The 18,311-nt window shown below is 50.8% G+C and overlaps 8 protein-coding genes across 8 annotated transcripts; 5 read left to right on the top strand and 3 right to left on the bottom strand.

The window, feature by feature from the left end:
* Positions 1-712: 712 nt before the first annotated feature.
* Positions 713-1,347, top strand: hel10 (putative high expression lethality protein Hel10; the record flags this gene model as incomplete). The annotated part of the gene is made up of 2 exons (XM_040849665.1): positions 713-951; positions 1,053-1,347. The coding sequence occupies 2 exons, from the start codon at positions 713-715 to the stop codon at positions 1,345-1,347; spliced, it is 534 nt and encodes a 177-aa protein (XP_040701578.1).
* Positions 1,348-2,092: 745 nt separating this feature from the next.
* ASPSYDRAFT_154073 (mitochondrial 37S ribosomal protein uS2m) lies at positions 2,093-3,268 on the top strand (the record flags this gene model as incomplete). Its single annotated transcript, XM_040842340.1, has 3 exons — positions 2,093-2,123; positions 2,194-2,409; positions 2,478-3,268. 3 exons carry the CDS (start codon positions 2,093-2,095, stop codon positions 3,266-3,268), a joined length of 1,038 nt encoding a protein of 345 aa, XP_040701577.1.
* A 390-nt stretch (positions 3,269-3,658) lies between these two features.
* Positions 3,659-4,935, bottom strand: ASPSYDRAFT_32904 (putative mitochondrial carrier protein (Ymc1); the record flags this gene model as incomplete). Its single annotated transcript, XM_040845031.1, has 5 exons — positions 3,659-3,689; positions 3,753-4,381; positions 4,432-4,568; positions 4,617-4,628; positions 4,827-4,935. The coding sequence occupies 5 exons, from the start codon at positions 4,933-4,935 to the stop codon at positions 3,659-3,661; spliced, it is 918 nt and encodes a 305-aa protein (XP_040701576.1).
* Positions 4,936-5,199: 264 nt separating this feature from the next.
* ASPSYDRAFT_46993 (translation initiation factor 2) lies at positions 5,200-8,971 on the top strand. Its single transcript, XM_040847349.1, has 3 exons — positions 5,200-5,273; positions 5,338-8,539; positions 8,598-8,971. Exons 1-3 carry the CDS (start codon positions 5,250-5,252, stop codon positions 8,747-8,749), a joined length of 3,378 nt encoding a protein of 1,125 aa, XP_040701575.1. The 5' UTR covers positions 5,200-5,249; the 3' UTR covers positions 8,750-8,971.
* On the bottom strand, positions 8,961-10,307 carry ASPSYDRAFT_46990 (HNH endonuclease). The gene is made up of 2 exons (XM_040847348.1): positions 9,638-10,307; positions 8,961-9,559 (listed from the first exon to the last, which is right to left on the bottom strand). The coding sequence occupies exons 1-2, from the start codon at positions 9,866-9,868 to the stop codon at positions 9,005-9,007; spliced, it is 786 nt and encodes a 261-aa protein (XP_040701574.1). The 5' UTR covers positions 9,869-10,307; the 3' UTR covers positions 8,961-9,004.
* A 262-nt stretch (positions 10,308-10,569) lies between these two features.
* Positions 10,570-11,497, top strand: ASPSYDRAFT_91049 (EI24 domain-containing protein; the record flags this gene model as incomplete). Its single annotated transcript, XM_040852427.1, has 3 exons — positions 10,570-10,614; positions 10,684-11,261; positions 11,320-11,497. 3 exons carry the CDS (start codon positions 10,570-10,572, stop codon positions 11,495-11,497), a joined length of 801 nt encoding a protein of 266 aa, XP_040701573.1.
* Positions 11,498-13,123: 1,626 nt separating this feature from the next.
* ASPSYDRAFT_59218 (uncharacterized protein) lies at positions 13,124-15,170 on the top strand (the record flags this gene model as incomplete). Its single annotated transcript, XM_040849664.1, has 3 exons — positions 13,124-13,183; positions 13,258-14,790; positions 14,844-15,170. 3 exons carry the CDS (start codon positions 13,124-13,126, stop codon positions 15,168-15,170), a joined length of 1,920 nt encoding a protein of 639 aa, XP_040701572.1.
* Positions 15,171-15,904: 734 nt separating this feature from the next.
* Positions 15,905-18,299, bottom strand: ASPSYDRAFT_1084181 (uncharacterized protein). Its single transcript, XM_040839891.1, has 2 exons — positions 17,312-18,299; positions 15,905-17,263 (listed from the first exon to the last, which is right to left on the bottom strand). The coding sequence occupies exons 1-2, from the start codon at positions 17,949-17,951 to the stop codon at positions 16,032-16,034; spliced, it is 1,872 nt and encodes a 623-aa protein (XP_040701571.1). The 5' UTR covers positions 17,952-18,299; the 3' UTR covers positions 15,905-16,031.
* Between the last annotated feature and the right edge of the window lie 12 nt (positions 18,300-18,311).

Here is an 18,311-nt window from a genome sequence, read left to right as displayed (position 1 = left end):
TGGAGGTGGTCGACGCTAAGCCACAGGGCTGTGGCTTGGCGGTGGCACGGGTACGTAATGCACAGCACAGTTATGCGTAGAGTAAAGAACGGAAAGAACGGCCAGAATTGCTAACGTCACCCGCCCTCATCCAATGGAGAATCACGTTGCGCGGTAATTGACCATGTTTGCATATCATGGCGTGAGAAGTCATCCAGCATCACACACTCATATTCCTGCAAGAGATCGAATCTTCTGTGAAGCTGTCAGATCAAGAAGGGAACACGCTGATCGAGGATCTGTCGTTGGCTGGACTGAAAGTTCGTGTGAAGCCTGGGTGTCTCAGCCCTGCGGTGCTGCGTGAGGGGGGCTCAGCCACTCCACCATAATCGCAGCAACCCCACCGCCATCAGCGTAAGCAGAAAACGGTAGCCTAGCATGATTACCGATCAAATTGGCACAAAATATGGAGCAATATGATGCTGCGCCTGTTTGATGACGGTATTCGGAGATGGTATTGTCGGGATTCATAGGTTCTCGGCGCCTGGTCTATCCTTTCTCAGCGTTCGGCGGGGTTGTTCACGAGCTAAACATTCTACTATAAAAGGACCTTGAACCCACGGTTCAGAGTTTCCTTCTCCATCCATCACACCTCACTCAATCTCATCAACCACCTTCTACTTCACTATTTTAAGACCTTTCAACCTCACCCGACATCACACACTACTACACAATGTCTGGCCCCTACGATCACAACCAGGGTTACTACGGCCAAGGTGGCTACCCTCCTCAGCAGGGCGGTTATCCTCCTCAGCAGGGCGGCTACCCCCAACAGGGTTACGGCCAGCCCCAGTACGACCAGGGATCTTACAACCCCCAGTATGACAGCCAGCGCGGCTCTTCCGGTGACTACTACGGTGGCCACCACCAGCAGCAGCAATACGGTCAGGACCAGTATGGCCAGCACCAACAGTACGGCCAGGGCCACGGCCAGGACCAATACGGCCAACCTCAGTATGTGCTTTTTCCTCTTTGGAACGTCTTTCCGAACAATAGCTGACTAAATAACGCAGATATGGTCAGGAAGCTCCCGGCGGTGCCCAGGAGGGTGAGCGCGGTCTCGCCGGTGCCCTTGCCGGTGGTGCAGCAGGTGCCTGGGGTGGTCACAAGGTCAACCACGGATTCCTTGGTACAATCGGTGGTGCTATCGTCGGAAGTCTTACCGAGGATGCGTTGAAGAAGAAGGGCCACAAGAAGGAGGAAGAGCAGCAGGGCTACCCCCCGTACGGCCAGTCCCAGTACGGTGGCTCCCAACAGTCCGGCCACAACTCCACACTCGACTCGCTCGGCAGCTTTTTCAAGAAATGAGCGGCTCGCTCCTTATCACGGCCCTTTGACTCTCTTTCACCAGGTCTAATGAGGTTATGATTGTGAATTGCTCGCTTTGATTGCTCTCATGTATCAGTCTGCTTTATTTGCTAGAATAATGGGGTCGTTTATGGATTTCCTTATATTGTGTTTCTTTCATATGTGATATACAGCTATGCATTATTATGATACCGATTCTCTCTCGATACATGTCGAAGAATATGATGGTTTACAGGCCTCGTTACTCCCCTTGTCTATTTTGCCCTAGTCTAGAAAGATGGCGTAGAAAGTCCATTTCGAAGACTCTGCCAGATTGGGCTCACGTTCGGGTGCATGGGGGATTTGCTTAGGTAGATACTCGTAGATACTCACAGATGACTTGAAACGATCTTATGATATCACTTGATGGGGAGATATTGATCACGAGTAGCAATAGTATCTGCAATCTGCATGTCATGCGATGTTAAAGGCTCCAGACGCACGACATCGGCTTAGGCAAGGGAGCTGTTCATATCCAATAAGATATGGAGTTATAGGATAATCATTATTGTCTCTTGCTTCTCCTTTCCTTGCTTACACTTGTGGTACTAGTAAGGTATGTCTTTGCAGAAAATCCGGGCTTGACAACAGTGTTTGTTGCCTCAGGCGCTTAATGCCAAGCCAACATCAAAAGTTCGAGCGGAAGAAACGAAACTCCTGCGAGGAACGCCGTCGAACCCAAACCATCTTTCTCAAGCACGACAAAATGATTGTGCGACAGTTATTTCCGCGGCAGGGTAGGTGTTTGTATATTTTAATTGTTTTGACTCGTTTGAACATAACATACTAATTTCTGTCTTGGTTCAGGCCGCCAGCTTCTCGCTCTCAACCGCCAGGCCTACATACCGAGAAGATTTTCGTCAACAGACACGCCAACATCAACACCGGTCGAGACAATCGCTCGTACTCCGGTTGAAGAGGCCCGTCCTTCGATTACCGCCGAAACCCCTTTAAAAACAAGCAATTCTGCAGAATCAATAGCACGCGCTGCGGCAGAGACAAGCCGGATGAAAGCGAAACAACGTATGCGATATACCCTTTTTCCTAAAATTGACCAATTTGCTTACCTATGTCTTCTTTGCTTTATACAGGCGATCAATTCCATTCACTCGGTAGTGCCGTCAGTGTTTCCTACAAGCCAGAGGACATCATCCGCAATCCCCCTTCACCCTCCGACATAACCCTCGAACTTCTCCTCGCCTCCCAAACACACCTCGGTCACTCAACATCCCGCTGGAACCCTCAGAACTCACGCTACATCTTTGGTATCCGCGATGGAATCCACATCATATCCCTTGACATTACAGCTGCGTATCTACGTCGTGCCGCCAAGGTTGTCGAGGAGGTTGCCGTCCGCGGCGGCCTGATCCTCTTTGCCGGCACACGACCAGGCCAGAAACGCATTGTTGTCCGCGCTGCAGAACTAGCCAAAAGCTACCATCTATTCGAACGCTGGATCCCGGGTTCCCTCACAAATGGCGAACAAATTCTCGGCCACTGCGAGCAGAAAGTCGTGAACTTGCTCGACCAGGAAGTGCCAGAGCTGCCAGTCGTGGCCGATTCCACCAAGGACGTGCTGCAGGGAAGCGATATCCGTGCTAATAAGTCCATTCTCAAACCAGACCTGGTTGTTTGCCTCAACCCGCTTGAGAACGAGCCTTTGTTGCATGAATGTGGACTGAACAACGTTCCTACCATTGGAATCATTGATACGGACGCGGATGCGACGAAGGTGACGTACCCTATTCCCGCGAATGATGACAGTCTGCGCTCTGTGGGCGTCATTGCGGGTGTTCTGGGACGAGCTGGACAGGCCGGTCAGAAGAGAAGGATGGAGACGGCAAAGCGCAAGTTGGAGAACGCGGCGATGGAAGGAGAATAGAGCGAGAGCGTCAGATCACCGTAACTTTAATAATGGGAAGTTACTGAATATATAAGACCTGCGTTAGTCTCGTTCCTGTTTTGCGTCTATGGGAATTAACTTTGCATATGTATGTATAAATATTGTATGGTCATTGTATTAACAGAATATATTTTAAGAGCAATACTATTACTGTTCCGCAAATCTCTTTCATGGAACATACTCGAATCGTGCGTATATATTGGCAACGTCCGCATAGAAAGTTATCGAGAAAGCATCGCGCCTTCTATAGAGGTATAATGGACAATCGCCAAAAGGTCTAGGATGAACTTTTCCTGGCCGAATTTTCCATCACTGTTGGATAAAACCAATGTGGATATCTAAACTAGAAAGAAATCGTTCTATATGTATCTAACCCAGTGCTCTCATGGTAAGTTCAACACTAAATAAAGTTAGCACAACAGCAACTTAGCATTTCCACGTGGATGGAGTGATAAAAACATACACAGCGAATGTTCCCGCGGAAACAGGCATGGCTCTGAGTAGGGTCGGCCCAATGCCCTTCCAAAATCCCATAGCTCCCTCAGTCGCATATGTCTTCTTAAAGCAGTCTCTCATGCTGGAAAACTGCTGCTGGGCGCCGAATCCATCGCACTGCATCTTGCTCTTCACTACGTCGAACGGGTAGCTGGATAGCCAAAGGACTTCACCCGCGAGACCACCGTATGTAGCAACTTTGAGACTAGAGATATCGTCACGCTTAATGTTGTTGCGTCTCGCATCCTGGTTCATCAGGTACTCGAAGGTCAGGAACCACATGCCGTAGGCTTGGATTTCTCTCAGGTATGTGACGGCCTGGCCGCGGTAGAGACCTTTAGCGAAGCCACCTTGGGATGTGAGTTTGCGGATGCAGTCGATGGGCCCGCTGTAAAGTCGGCCGGCGCCGTGCGGTTGGGTTTGCAGGCGGATACGGACGTGCTCGATGGGCCCGGAGAGGACGGAGTTGGTGATACCCGCGAAACCACCTGCTAGATAGTACTGTCCGTATCCGAGGGTGCTGTCGGCGTATTTCTTCTTGTTCAGGACCTCCAATCGCCTCCGGGCTTCGTGGAAGGCTCCGAATTGAACACTGACCTAATAGGTTGTAAGTGCTGGCGTAGAGGGATCAATTGCAGAGGGCTTACGCAGGCACCAATTCCAATCAGGGGGGTCAATGTTCCCTTGTAGAAAGCAAAGGGGCCTTCCTTCTTCAGGATTTGCGAGGCGCAGTCGAAAGCGCTCGAGTATTGTGTGGTGGTCTGGAGTCGCACCTTGACGATATCTGCCGGGGGTTAATTGTGGTGAGACGTTGGTCAATCGGGGTGCATACCGAATGGTTGGCCTGGTAAATAATTAGCGACATTACTCATGTAGATTTTGAATGTATGAAAATGAAAGGTGGGCAATACGGCTCCCCGCACTGCGGTGCGTATAGACCGGGGCCCCAATGTAGTAAAGGCCGGGGGGTTCCGTCGTCGGTGGAAAAAAGGAATAGAGATAAAGGAATAAGGACGAAGAGTTTGGCGCGCAATTCACATACCGAGGAGTACCTGTGCAATTCCACCAGCAGCACCAGAAGCTAAATCTTTGACCATGCGCATTGCTCCTCCTCCATCGGCATGGTGATGGTCCAGGATCTCGGGCTCCATTGTGTTCCAGGAATTGGCAATTGATTGCGAGAGAAGGTTCTGCGGGGACGGGTATCAGGAGCAAGAGATATATAGATAGAGAGAAGGAGAGGGTAGTTACCACCTAGGTACAGCAAGAAATAGGTGGATGAGCTGCTTATCAGGAATTATCACCTCAGTGCCCGCAAAGAGGAGAAAATTGGCGGCCTCCGATTGGTCGCACGTGAGTTGGAGTCGGGAAACCAAAACTGGCGGGCGGAGATTTTGGTTCTTTTCCTGTGCTTTGCCGGAGCTTGGAGAGATCATCCGAGGAAAACGACAAGAGGCTGCCAACTATGCACAGGCGGTCCATTGTGCGGGTATGTCTTATTCTGAATAGCCATTCTCCATAACTTCTTGGGCTCTGCTGATACAATCTTCTAGATCTCCCGTTGTCATGCTGTCCACTGGCCCTGTGCAGCCCGATTGCGGGATGCTGGTGTAGCTCACCCTCCACGACGATACTTCTATCCCTCCCTTTCCAGATTGAATTCGTCCGATGATCCCTCTTCCAGTAATTCAGATGCGACGACCGATTCCTCCTCCACGAGGCCGACGCCGAAGTTTGGTCCTCGCTGGGCAAGTAGGTCAACACAGCCAGCCCTTAGTCCAGAGGAGCAGGCCGTTCGGGATGCTTTGCGATTGAAACCTGCGAGTCACGAAAAGCTGCAGCAGCAGCAGGGGCAACCAGAGGCTCGGAGTTGGCAAAAATGGCAAAGACCATCGATTCCGCAGCAGCCCGCAACTTTAAGCCCAGAGGAACAGACCATTCGGGACTCGTTGTTCAACTCTGCAAGCCAACAACGGGAACAGGGGAATCAAAAGCTTTCGGGCTCATGGCAACGATTTCCAGGTTTGCAGAATACGCGACACTCGCAGACACCTCGAGGACCGCGCCAGGATCAACAGAAAACATCCGCCGGCTCTAAATCAAATGCAGCCAATCTCTGGCGGGCAAGGAAGATTGAACCACCTTTCTCTATCGGCGACAAGAAAAGCGAGGCTCTTCAGCCCCGCAAGGAATACGAAGTTGCTGGCCCTGGAGCGGTCCCAAGAAAGTTGCGTGATTCGGATTGGGTTTGTCCCGATTGTGGTTTTACGTGCTTTGGCAAACATATGACCTGCCCGATGTGCAAAGCGCGGAGACCAGTTGTGCGACATCAGGCCAATACAATTCTAAATCGCGGCACTGATAGAGAGGTCCGTCCAGGGGACTGGATTTGCCCTGGCTGTGGCCATCGGTGCTTTGGAAAACACATGTTTTGTCCAAGATGTAACACACGGGATCCAAATCCATCTGCAGAAGCAGTGAGTCACGCAGAAAAATATCGTGGCACGTTTAGAGAGCAACGTCCTGGAGACTGGCTTTGCCCTGGATGCCGTAATCGATGCTTTGCGAGGCATACTTTCTGTCCAAGGTGCAAGACACGGAACCCACGCCCATATGAGGACTCAGAAAATTCTCATTTTGACACTACGAGAGAACCTCGCTCCAATACTGTGAGAGACCTTCGCTTTGACCCTTCCGCAGAGTCTGGCGGAGGGACAATTGGAGAGTCCATCAAGATTCGCAGGACCGCCCTGTCCCACGATCTCGAAACGGGTGACCGATCAAGCGATAGAAAAGCAGCGCTTGAAAAGCACTTGGCTTCAAGATTTGATCCGGAGGATGAAATGGGAGAGCTGGGCTTACGGCGTCACAGGCGAGCGAAATTTGAAAAGTCTGGGAGAGCCGAGCGGGAGACAGACCTATCTTCAGATCGACTGAAATCTCGTGATAAAAAGCCGAAGCGACAAGGTGGCTATCGTGAGAGCGGAGCGGAAGTCGATGAATTTGACGTCGATGAGTATCATCATCGCCGCGAGGAGCGTAAGAAGCAGAAAAAAGAAAGATCTCGGCAAAAGCAGGTGGAACCAGAGCTGAGCCCGTTATATCTTCCCGAGTTTATCAGTGTCAGCAATTTCGCTGACGTTGTCGGCATGCGTCCCGCACAATTCGTTGAGCGCATGGAAGAGATGGGCTTTGAAGACGTTTCTTACAGCCATGTTCTTGATGCCGAAACAGCTGGCTTGATAGCTACTGAGTTTGGTTACGAACCGATCTTTGATACGGGCGCCGAGCAGGATCTCACGGCCGCTCCCGAGCCCGAGGACAAATCCATCTGGCCGACCAGGCCTCCTGTTGTCACCATCATGGGCCATGTAGACCATGGTAAAACTACTATTCTGGACTGGCTGCGCGAGTCATCTGTTGCTGCATCGGAGCATGGAGGCATTACTCAGCACATTGGTGCGTTCTCTGTATCGATGCCATCTGGTAAAAAGATCACGTTCTTGGATACTCCTGGCCACGCGGCTTTCCTAGATATGCGCCGGCGTGGTGCGGACGTGACGGATATTGTGGTCCTAGTGGTGGCTGCAGATGACAGCGTTAAACCGCAGACGGTCGAGGCCATCAAACATGCCACGAGTGCCAAGGTACCTATCATTGTGGCAATCAGCAAGATAGACAAGGAGGGCATTCACCCTGAGAAGGTCAAACAAGACCTCTCCGCCCACGGCATTTATGTAGAAGACTATGGTGGTGATGTCCAGGCAATCGGGGTGAGCGGGAAAACCGGTCTAGGTATGCTAGAACTCGAGGAAGCCATCGTCACTCTCTCCGAGGTTTTGGACCACAGAGCCGACGCCAACGGTTCCGTTGAGGGATGGGTAATTGAGGGTACGACGAAGAGCTACGGTCGTGTAGCAACCGTACTTGTCCGACGCGGTACCCTCCGACCTGGCGATATTCTCGTCGCCGGCAGCACATGGGCTCGTGTCCGCACGCTCAGGAACGAAGCCGGGATTTCTATCTCTGAAGCTACTCCTGGAACGCCAGTTGAGATAGATGGCTGGAGAGACCAACCTACGGCCGGCACAGAATTACTTCAGGCCGGAGACGAACAGCACGCTAAAGATGTCGTGGAATACAGGCTCGAGAGGGAAGAAAACCAGAAATTGGGCGAGGATACAACAGCCATCAACGAGGCACGTCGTGATATGGTTGAGAAGCGGAAGAGGGAATCGGGAGGAGACGAAGAGTCAGCGATGGAAGAGAAATCGTCTGGACCCAAGGCAGTTAATTTCGTGCTCAAGGCAGATGTTGACGGATCAGCCGAAGCTGTTTTGAACTCGATAACAGCCATCGGAAACAATGAGGTCTATGCCAAAGTGCTCCGTTCGGAGGTGGGACCGGTTAGCGAGTCCGATGTCGAGCTTGCCGCCGCCTCCAGCGGCCATCTCGTTTGCTTCAACATGCCCATAGACGCGGCCATGTCTCGGATGGCAGAATCCTTGGGCGTCAATATCATGGATCATAATGTTATCTACAAGCTTGTGGATGATGTCAAGGATACACTGAGCGAGCAACTCGCGCCTACGGTAACGCATCGCGTGACCGGAGAAGCCGAAATTGGCCAGATTTTCGAAATCTCACTCAAGAGCCGAGTGAAGACGTCCATTGCTGGATGTAAAGTACGGAATGGAATGATCAACCGTACAAAGAAGGTTCGCGTATTGAGAGGGCAGGAAACTATCTATGACGGTAAGGCAACCCACATTAATCCACATCCGAGTCCGAAGTGTCACTAATAGTGGTTCAGGTTCAATATCATCCTTGAAGAACGTCAAGAAAGACGTGACCGAAATGCGCAAAGACACCGAGTGCGGTATTGCATTTGAAGACTGGACGGGGTTTGCTGTCGGCGACCAGATCCAATGCTACGAGGAGATCTTCGAGAAAAGACATCTCTAACCGTCCTTCCGCTCTACTCTTCCGATATTGTATTTTTATTGCACTTTCTCTTCAACCTTGTATAAAGCATATACTCCTATTGCTTTTTGGGTGTTGGATTACAGGACCCTTTGTACTATTATAGCAACACTACTGTCACGGATACCATGAAATAATATAGAAGGTTTACATTTATATAGTTTTTTTTCATGACAATGTAATATACTACAATCTTACTTCCAGCACGTAATATATATATAAGAAGGTGAAAACCACTTATCTAGCCTTCCACCGAACCCTCCCTACCCATTTCGCCCAATCCTTCACATCTTCTCTCTCCAGGATTCTCTCCACTGTAAACCACTCCCTCGCCAACTCTTCATTACTCGCCATGCGATGCACAAAACTATGACAAGCCCGGCACAACCAAGCAACACTGTTCAACATCCACTCATCATGCCACCCCTTCTTTATGGCCTTGTCATGCACGCCCCTCGGAATGAGATGGTGATACGAGAGTGGGATCCAATCGCGCTCGCAGATTTCGCAGGCCTCGGCGCGCGTGCTTACCCAAACTGGCGGTGGGCGTGTTACGGATGGGATGTACTCGGTTAAAGCCTTGTTGAGGAGCGAGAGGAGCTCGAGGTCGGGGGTGTACGTGGATAATGTGTCTGTTACAGTGCTGGGGATAGGGTTGGACAGAGATTCGAGGCTGGAGGGGCTGAGGGGCACGGAGTAGGTTTCTGAGAGGGCGGGAGAGTGTTGGATTGCGGAGTAGGAGAGAGATTGGAGAGGACCCGGGAGCGTGGTGAAAATTTCTGCTGCTATGAACTATATTTGCGTTAGTATACAGAAATATTGGCTATACTTATCCTGATATATATATCTAGCAAAATGGAGGTGTCGTACATCAATATAATCAGCCAGCTCTTCCAGGTTTCCATCACCGGCTGTGTTGGAACTCTTCAGTCCATCGGTGGAACTTTCTGCACTGCACTCCTTTTTTGCTTTCTTCGACCGATTTAGTCTCCGCTTGGGTGCCTTGCTTGGTTTATGCTGGTTGCTTCTTGCGATGATGACGCTAGAGACGCACTCGCGGAAGACGGCATAGTTGGATTCAGATTCGCCCGACGAAGCCATTTACTTAGAAAATTAAGCAGCATCCGTTTGCAGTGACAAGAGCGAGCAAGTCCCGATAAACGCTCAGCAATTTGTCGACGGAGGTCAACTGTGATCGTTGAGATTCGTATCGGGGTCCCAAGTTGGCAGGCAGCTGACAAAACGCTGAGCACTAGCTAAACCCTGATGCTACTCGGCGATGGCAAAGACTCAAGTGGCCGCTAATGATTTCTACGGTATTCTACTCTCCGTCAGACAGAGTCAGTTGAGCGGAGGTCGAGATTTACAAAATAACAGAGCGATTGAGGTAATGTACCGCAGAAGAATTTTTCCAAACGCTCCACGAGGGAGAAGAAGAATTTGGGGTAAGTCGGCGGAGATAAATCCTTTCTAACCTTCTATTTCCCCTCCAGAAAGATCCATTGAGAGATGAGGACTTCAGAGTGAATAAGAAGGTGTGATCAGTTGAGCAAGGAAAGAGAAAAAAGGCGCCAGGGAAGAAATTTGTGGGCTTATATAGCTCCACCCCTCACCGCCTGCTTATCGATAAGGCACCGATTCGAACCGGCCCGGATGGATTCCGCTTCTGCCACAATGACATTTGGAAGCCGAAACATGGACACCGAAGCTCAGCAGGCAACCTTGGGTCTTTGATCGTTCTCGCATACGTCCATCTTGCTCTCTTGGTGTCATCGTTGAAAAATTTCTGGACGGGGCTTATTATGTATTGGGATCTGGGGAAAGCCGCTTGGCTATTTCCTCTACGCGTATGCTCGCTCCCTTGCACTCATTGCTCTTTTGTACGCGATCTTCTGGTTAACCCGGCCTTGATCTAGGGAATCTACTATTTCGCATCACGTCGTTTCCTCTGGCCTTTATTTAAGACTCGCTTAATACCAATCGTCCTTCTTTCTGCCTTTATATACACTATCCTCTTTTTCTTCGCATATCTACCGCAAGTAGCCTTCCTCGCCATCTTTCAAGGCTCCGGCGCATGGGTCAGCGGTGCCTTTTTGGTCCTGGGAGAAGGAGCTGCTATTGTTGCTGGGCTATTCGAGGCGTTCTTCGTCGATGAGACTCTCGTGGATATATTTGATGCGGTGATGGTGAGCGAGGGACAGGCGGAGCTGGTTGCTGCCTCTCGAGTACTATACCCTCAGGGTGACGATGTCGTCAAACGATTGGGCAAACCCACACAGACTGCAGTGTATTCGCCTTTCTCTCTGCGGCAAATTCTGGAGTTCATCCTTCTTCTCCCGCTGAACTTTATTCCTGTCGCGGGCACCCCTATGTTTCTCATCCTGACTGGCTACCGCGGCGGACCTTTCCACCACTGGCGGTACTTCCAGCTGCTGGACCTTTCTAAGCCGCAGAGGAAGGAGAGGATTCGGAAAAGACAACTACAATATACCACGTAAGTTAATATGCCCTGACCCAACGCTTGCTTATCTAGCCTCTCACACCAATGACAGATTTGGAACAGTGGCTCTGGTTCTCCAGTTGATCCCAGTGTTTTCCATGTTCTTTCTGATGTCAACTGCTGTTGGTGCGGCGTTGTGGGCTGTTGAGATCGAAAACCGGCGGCCTCTACTGAGCAGCCGGCCGGAACGAGACGCACTTTATCAAGATAATGATGACACCATGCCATAATCTCGATATTGCGTTTCAGCATCCATGTTTCTATTACTCAGCCGATACCATGTACAATTTCACGTAATAACTGATTTGGAATTCTGATCTGGCCATCGGCCCTTAATCTGGTACGCAAAGTGCAATTCGTCGCCCCAAACTCAAAGTCAATCCGATATGGGACGAGGCGTGGACTGTGGTGGACTTCCAATCGCATCTCGCGAATATGTCGCAGCCTTTTTCTGGAAGCGCTGGAATCCTCGTTGCCCTTGTAATCTGTTTTATTATTCCCCACGTGCCAACAGGAATTAGAGGCCAGAGGCCCTTTTGCTTTCACAGGAATGATTCCCTGTCCATCCTGCCTCTCATTCGCGGGCATCCCACGCCCGAGAGAAGTGTATTCTATGAGATTTGGCTATCCAGGAAGGTTAACTCGTCCGATGTCTGTTGGCCGGACTGCCAGGAAGAGCACTCCTCCGGACGTTGGAGGAGTCTCTCTGACGATCCCCGTCTCGCGTCCGAACGGGCAGCGAATCCCAGGCAGCCGCACTCCCGGCCCACCACAGGGGTAACCCCACAGGTAAATGGCTTTAAGCGTCACTCCTTAAGACTCAAAGAGACAAGACCCTTCTTTGGGCAGCATCACATTTGCCTGATGTGGGCCAAGAAGGCTCCGTGAAATTATCTCGATTCTTGCCCTTTGGTCTTCGTCAGCCGCGGGGGATTGTCAGTTGATTATTACTCTTGATTCCCGACGGGCTAACGGCTTTGTGTGTGTGTGTGTGTGTGTGTGTGTGTGTGCCTGGAATAAGACTCGAGTTGGTTGGCTTCCTCCTGCATGTCTTTCGAATAGAGTTCAGTGCGTGGCCGTGGTCCCCGTCCATTCGTATCGACTTGCGAAGTTGCGAGGTCTCGAATGTTCCCTCAGCACGTTGTCGATCAGCCGTCCAGAGCCGGTTCACAATCGTCATGGCTCACGAGAGTTGAGAAAGGGCATGCTGAGTGCTCCCTTGCACATACTATCCCTGGCTGTGGACTGCGGGCTCACACGGTGTAGTTGGCAAGTTGCTCCTCGGTGTCGAGTCTCGAGCAGTGCCGACTGTAGAACCTCGCCTCATGGCAATGGCCCCATTATGAATTCATCATGCAGGAAATCGAGTGCCCGAAATGGCTAGTCTGGATCTGCGGCTATATCGAAGGGCGAGCCAACAGCAGCCAGTGGCACAAGATGCCAGGAAGGGAAAATGTTGGTGATGGCCGTCGCAGTGACTGGGGGCGTGGAGCGGGAAGTCGGGGCAGCCTTCCGGGCGCGTCTTGGTTGCACTTGTGCTCGTGGTAAACCTTAATGATGTTTCCAGAAATCTCTCATAGTACGTAGTCTAGTCCTCTAGTTCCGGGCCTCCCCAGTCGTGATCCAGTCTCAGTCGCCTCGTCCCTCTTTCCCCCCATCCTCCCCTTCCCGTTTTTCTCCTCTTTGCACCCTCCCCCTGTCGTCCGATCGTTTCTCGCAGCGCCGCCTAAAAAATGTGCCTGCTCGTAATGCATTAATTCCGCCGTCCCCCGGCTACTTGAAGCTCCCATCGACCCACCACCATGACCACATGAAAGCACAGCTATGGAAACCGCTTCTCAACGACTTGCGCATTAATGGACCAACGAACCCGGCTACAGAAGGCCTGCGATGCCTGCAGTATCAGAAAGGTCAAGGTATGTCGCACATATCTGAGCTCTCCCCAGTTGAAAGCTACCCCAAATAGACTGACTCGGTGGGCGTGGGGTAGTGCGACACCAGCGGACCCCCCTGTCGGTCGTGCGCGAGCCTGAACATTCCTTGCACATACGAGAGACCGACTCGACGACGTGGTCCGCCAAATCGCCATGCCGAAGCTTTCAAGAAACAGAAGCTCGGAGAGACGCCGGCCCTTTATGGCGCCTCGAACTCGCCTTCGCCGGATCAAGCCTCGCAGTCGTCGCCCTCTTTGACGGGGAATGGAATTCCGGCCACCTCAGGCACACTATCTCTGGAGTCGATTTGCTCGCTGCCCACGATCCAATTGCTTATTGACGACTACTTTACGTATATCCACCCGCTGGTCCCCGTCCCCCATGAACCCACATATCGCGCTGCCCTCAGTCGGAGGGAAGACCTCACCCATAACACCTTCTTAGCCATGACGGCTGGCATGATCGGATCATTGGTGGCGTCCTTCCCACGCAGACCGAAAATGCATTTGAAACCCGAGGAAAGGGCGGCCTTTCCGCATTCCACTGCATTGGTTAAGAGGTGTCGTGACATAGCCGTTGAAGCGCGGGGATCTGGATATCTTGACCGCACGCCTACTGTGTACGATGCTGCTACCAGCTATTTTCTCGGTCTCTGTTCTGGCTACGTCTGGAACATTCGAGCATGCAGATCCTATTTTGCAGAGTGCATGACGATGATACATGTTTATAACCTGTGCAACCCGCCCCAGCCCCGTCTTCCACCTATGGGTCCCACAAGCCCGGCTTCTTCTACGTCGTTCCAGTCGCAGGATACGGCGAATGAAAATCCAGTCAGCACTCTCGATGTGGAACTTGGCCGCCGTCTATTTTATACAACGCTAGTCGGATACCGGACATTGCAGCAGATGGGCTCTCACGACTCGACACTCCATGTTCCCCCTGAAACTCCAACCGAGCGCTATCCGCCTCTACCTCTAGAGGTGGATGATGAATACATGTTTCCAAACCACGTAGAATCGCAACCGGCTCACAGGGTCTCTCGACTTGTGGGATTCAATGCCAACGTGCGCGTATACAGCTCTTACAATCCGATATCGGCTTGGGAAACTGCTTTCGGGGCAGGACAAATATTTGACTGGGATCGACAAAGGTTTGTCATATACGAATGCTTGCAGAAAAGCAAATTGGCGCTGGCGAATGTTCCAAAGGAGCTGTCATTATTTATGACGGAAGGTGGTCCTTTGGACCAGGAGGAAGATGTCAAGATGGCGCTCGATAATGAAGAATTGGGTTCGTCAGAGAGGCGCCATGTCCAGTATGAGATACAAAAGGCCAACATATACGCCAGCCAGCTTGCGACTCGATCATATTTGGTCGAGAAGTACTGGAGCCTTCATGAAGCCTGGAAAATGTACCAACCCCAGCCCAATGAACCTATTCCCATGGCTTCAACTGTGCGGAATGGAAGCGACGCAAGCGACCATATTAGCAATACCATGATTGAAGAGCGAAGATTGGTGATTCGAGATCTCTTTGTCCTCCTGCAATCCGTCAACGAGATCAATATGGAGCCTAACGGCTCAAGTGTGGTAAGTTTGGCCGCGTTCTATAAGTAGAGCCCTAATAATAACCAGCATTCTAGACATCCAAAATCCGCCAAATCGCATCCACCTTATTAGATTTATCCAAATCCACATCGCAATTCTCACCCACTCCGACCATGGCGGGGCCTCAACCTCTCACCAAAACCGAAGCAGAGAGGTATTTATACGCATTTATAGATACTCTGGTTCGCCTGGAAGGCGTAGGTTCAGCCACGAAGGCGCCTGCTAGTCCCCAGACACAGGGCCGAGCAATGAGCTACCTGAGTGACCATGATCGTGACGAAGAGGAATTGCGCCAGTGGGCCAGTTTAAAGGCCTACCAGGCCAAGTTCGCCGAAGCAGGTGGCTTATTATCTGAAATTTGAACGTCAAAACCTTTGGTTAGCGAAACAACAATAACGCGTCACCAACACAGTGCAATGAGGACACCATCAAAATCTCTGTGGACCGCTCGTCTTCATTATTTCGAAACAGAAATGAAGACAATGGAGTATGGACAGTGGGTATTAACTCGGACTCTACGGAGTACTTGTGAAAGTGGGGATTAGCAGGTTCTTTGGAACCCCAGTACTCATCCTTGTGAACCCCCACCATTTTGGACGCGTTCTATCCAAATCCCCGCCGCAGTCACGAGAACCTGATCAGCGTGGGTCAGAAATCCCACATCGCTGATCCCACTTTTAGCTTTTATTCTTACACCGTACTCTGTTCGGATGTTTTGGGCTCGGTGATGAGCTCTAAACAGCCAAACATCCGGCTTCAGATGGTGCCGCAATAACTTTAAAATGGAGACACCATTGCGGCTGAAAAAGGTTAAAGTCCTGAGGTCTTCTTAGTGACCTAGAAATGAGGCGATTTCTTAGGTTAACCGATGTACATTTTGGGGTTAACGGTTTAAGGAGTCCCGAGTAAAGCTAGGCAAAGCAGGGCGTATTTGCAAAAACCGGGTATGAGAAGGATATGTGTATGTACTCGGCATTTATCAACAAGATCACTTGAACATGAATTGAAATATACGCCAAATTTATCAGACCTCCCAAATTTAGGTGCCTACTAATGCAATGCTTTATGTCTACATATTTCTACGTAATATACCAAGTAAATGTTCATTTTGTGTGTTGATTCTTTTCCCCCAAGCATAATTAAAATGCTATGATATCGCTACGTACAGGAAATGCAAGTCAAATTAGGTAATTATACAGGAAAGTAAGGACAGAAAAAAGTCACTACGCCGTAACTGTCACAGTCTCTGCAGGCTCTTTTTCCGTAACGGTTGTAGTCACAGTAACTGTGATCGTAGCGAACTGAGGCAGCGTGACGGGAATAACCGCCAAGTCGTCATCACCATCACCAACGCCGCTACTATTTTGGTTAATCTGGGGTGCGGACGTGACGGTTTCTGTTGCCGTCGCAGTAGTTGTCATTGACAGAGTCTCCGTTTTCGTGGCAACAACAGTGGATGTTTCTTGGGGCTGAGGGATTTCTGAAGTTTCTTCCAAGGGGAGTGTAGACGTTTGGACAATGGTCGATGTCATTGTGACTGTCGTTGTAGAAGTTGGTTCTTCCTCAGCGGTGGGGTCTGGAGTGGTAGTTGCACTTGTAGTTGCCGTTGTTTGTTCGGGCTCTTCTGTCTCGGCTGGTAATGTGGACGTCTGGACAATGGTGGATGTCACCATGACTGTGGTTGTAGAGGTGGGCTCGGGTTCGGCATCTGTGATAGGGTTGGAAGTTGTAGTTGGCGCTGGCTCTTCTGCTCCTAAAGTGGATGTCTGCACAATGGTGGATGTCGCTGTGACTGTTGTTGTCGGGGTTGCTTCCCCCTCTGCGACGGGGCTGGAAGTCGTATCCATTGGCAACGTGGACGTTATCACAACTGTAGAGACCTCTGTAACAGTGGTGGTAGAACTAGGTTTCTGAGCAACGGGGCTAGGAGTTGCATATGTGGCTGTGGTTGTTGGCTCCAGCCCATCGGCTGCTAAACTAGACGTCTGCGCAATGGTCGAGGTTGCCGTGATAGTAGCTGTTGGGCTAGGCGCCTCTTCGAAACTCGTAGATGTCGACGTGGGCGTCGTCGCAGAGGTAACGGAAGGTACTGGTGACGACTCGAAAGTCGAAGTTACAATGATTGAGCTAGATCCACCTCCAGAGCCACCCCCAGGGAATATCGTCTCGCTCGTAGGATATCCAGAACCTGTGCCAGGAGTAACCCTGACTATAGTGGGGTTTGTCGGAGCAGTTGTCATACCATTACTGGCACCAGTTGGGCTGGTAGTTGTAGGGATTATGGGAGTAGAGCTTGTTTGTGTCTGAGTCTCCATAGAAGATTGTGTTCTGGTTGTATCTTCTGCAACCGAGCCTGTCCCTTGGCCGGCAGAAAATTGAGCGCCCGTGACGCCAGGTACAATCGGATGTGATGATGACGGCGTATATTTAATCCCATGCATGCTTGAACTTGTCTCTACTGGGATTAATGGTTGTGAAGAGGTAGTTGTAATTTGAGTCGTACTTGGAATTGGCATTGTACTGGTCGTTGGCATCTGCAAGCCATATGAGCTTTCACTCCCAGATTGGGTGCCATCTGAGCATGTAGATAAAGATGCAGACGACGTAATTAGAGGCGCGGAGGTAGGCTCGCCGGTGCTTAACACGGAGTGGGTGCTCGGAAGCTCCTCAATGACCCCAGCTGTTAAGTGGGTAGATGAGCTAGATGGAGGTCCTGACTGAGTAGTTGAAGTTTCTATGCTCGTCGTATTTGTGGCCTCATCGGGTGTGGGTGTTGGAGTTGGAGTATGTGTTGTGGTCCCAGTAACTGTAGCGGAGGGTGAGGAGGTTGTCATGCTCCTCGTAGTGGTGGCCTCTGTTGCTGTAGGTGTTGGACGAGGTGTATCGGTTGTAGTATCGGTTTCTATATGAGTAGCCTCCGACGTCCCTGAGTTCATAGTAGAGAAATCACTGGCGTCTGGGCTGACTGGGACCACCAGCAGCGGGTCATCGTCGACGTCGACGTCGTCCCTGGCCACGAGAGGGTGGATAGAGGAGAGCGAAGCAGTTGACGCGAAATCCAGTGCGTCACTCCTATTAGGATGAAATAGAAAAATCGGGCCAGCCGAAGCAAAAGACAATAGAATAAAAAAGAGGGCGATCATTGCGAGAATCGTAGAAAAAGAGTGTAGGCGGCTAACAGACTGAGCCAGCGAGGTCACCGCAGTAACGATGCAGGGGCCCTTTTAGAATATATTAGCAAGAGGCATAACGACTGGGTAGTCTGAAAGAGAGGAATAATGAAGGGAGGAAGGAAAGACAAAGGGAAGACGCAAGACAAGTAAGTTAGTAACACTTGCGATGTCTGCAGCAGGACCATGGGCTCTCCAGGATCCAAATTTAGGACTCTGATTGCCTGGGCGAGCCTGGGTCGTCGCCTTCTGCAGACGATGGAGCAGCTTTGAGCTAGTTTCTGGACCGAGCTGAATGGTTGGCTGTGAAGAGAAATCCAACTGGCGCGCGTC

Source organism: Aspergillus sydowii (genome assembly GCF_001890705.1).
Source record: "Aspergillus sydowii CBS 593.65 unplaced genomic scaffold ASPSYscaffold_7, whole genome shotgun sequence".
NCBI lineage: Eukaryota > Fungi > Ascomycota > Eurotiomycetes > Eurotiales > Aspergillaceae > Aspergillus > Aspergillus sydowii.
This window is presented reverse-complemented; position numbering and strand designations above follow the sequence as displayed.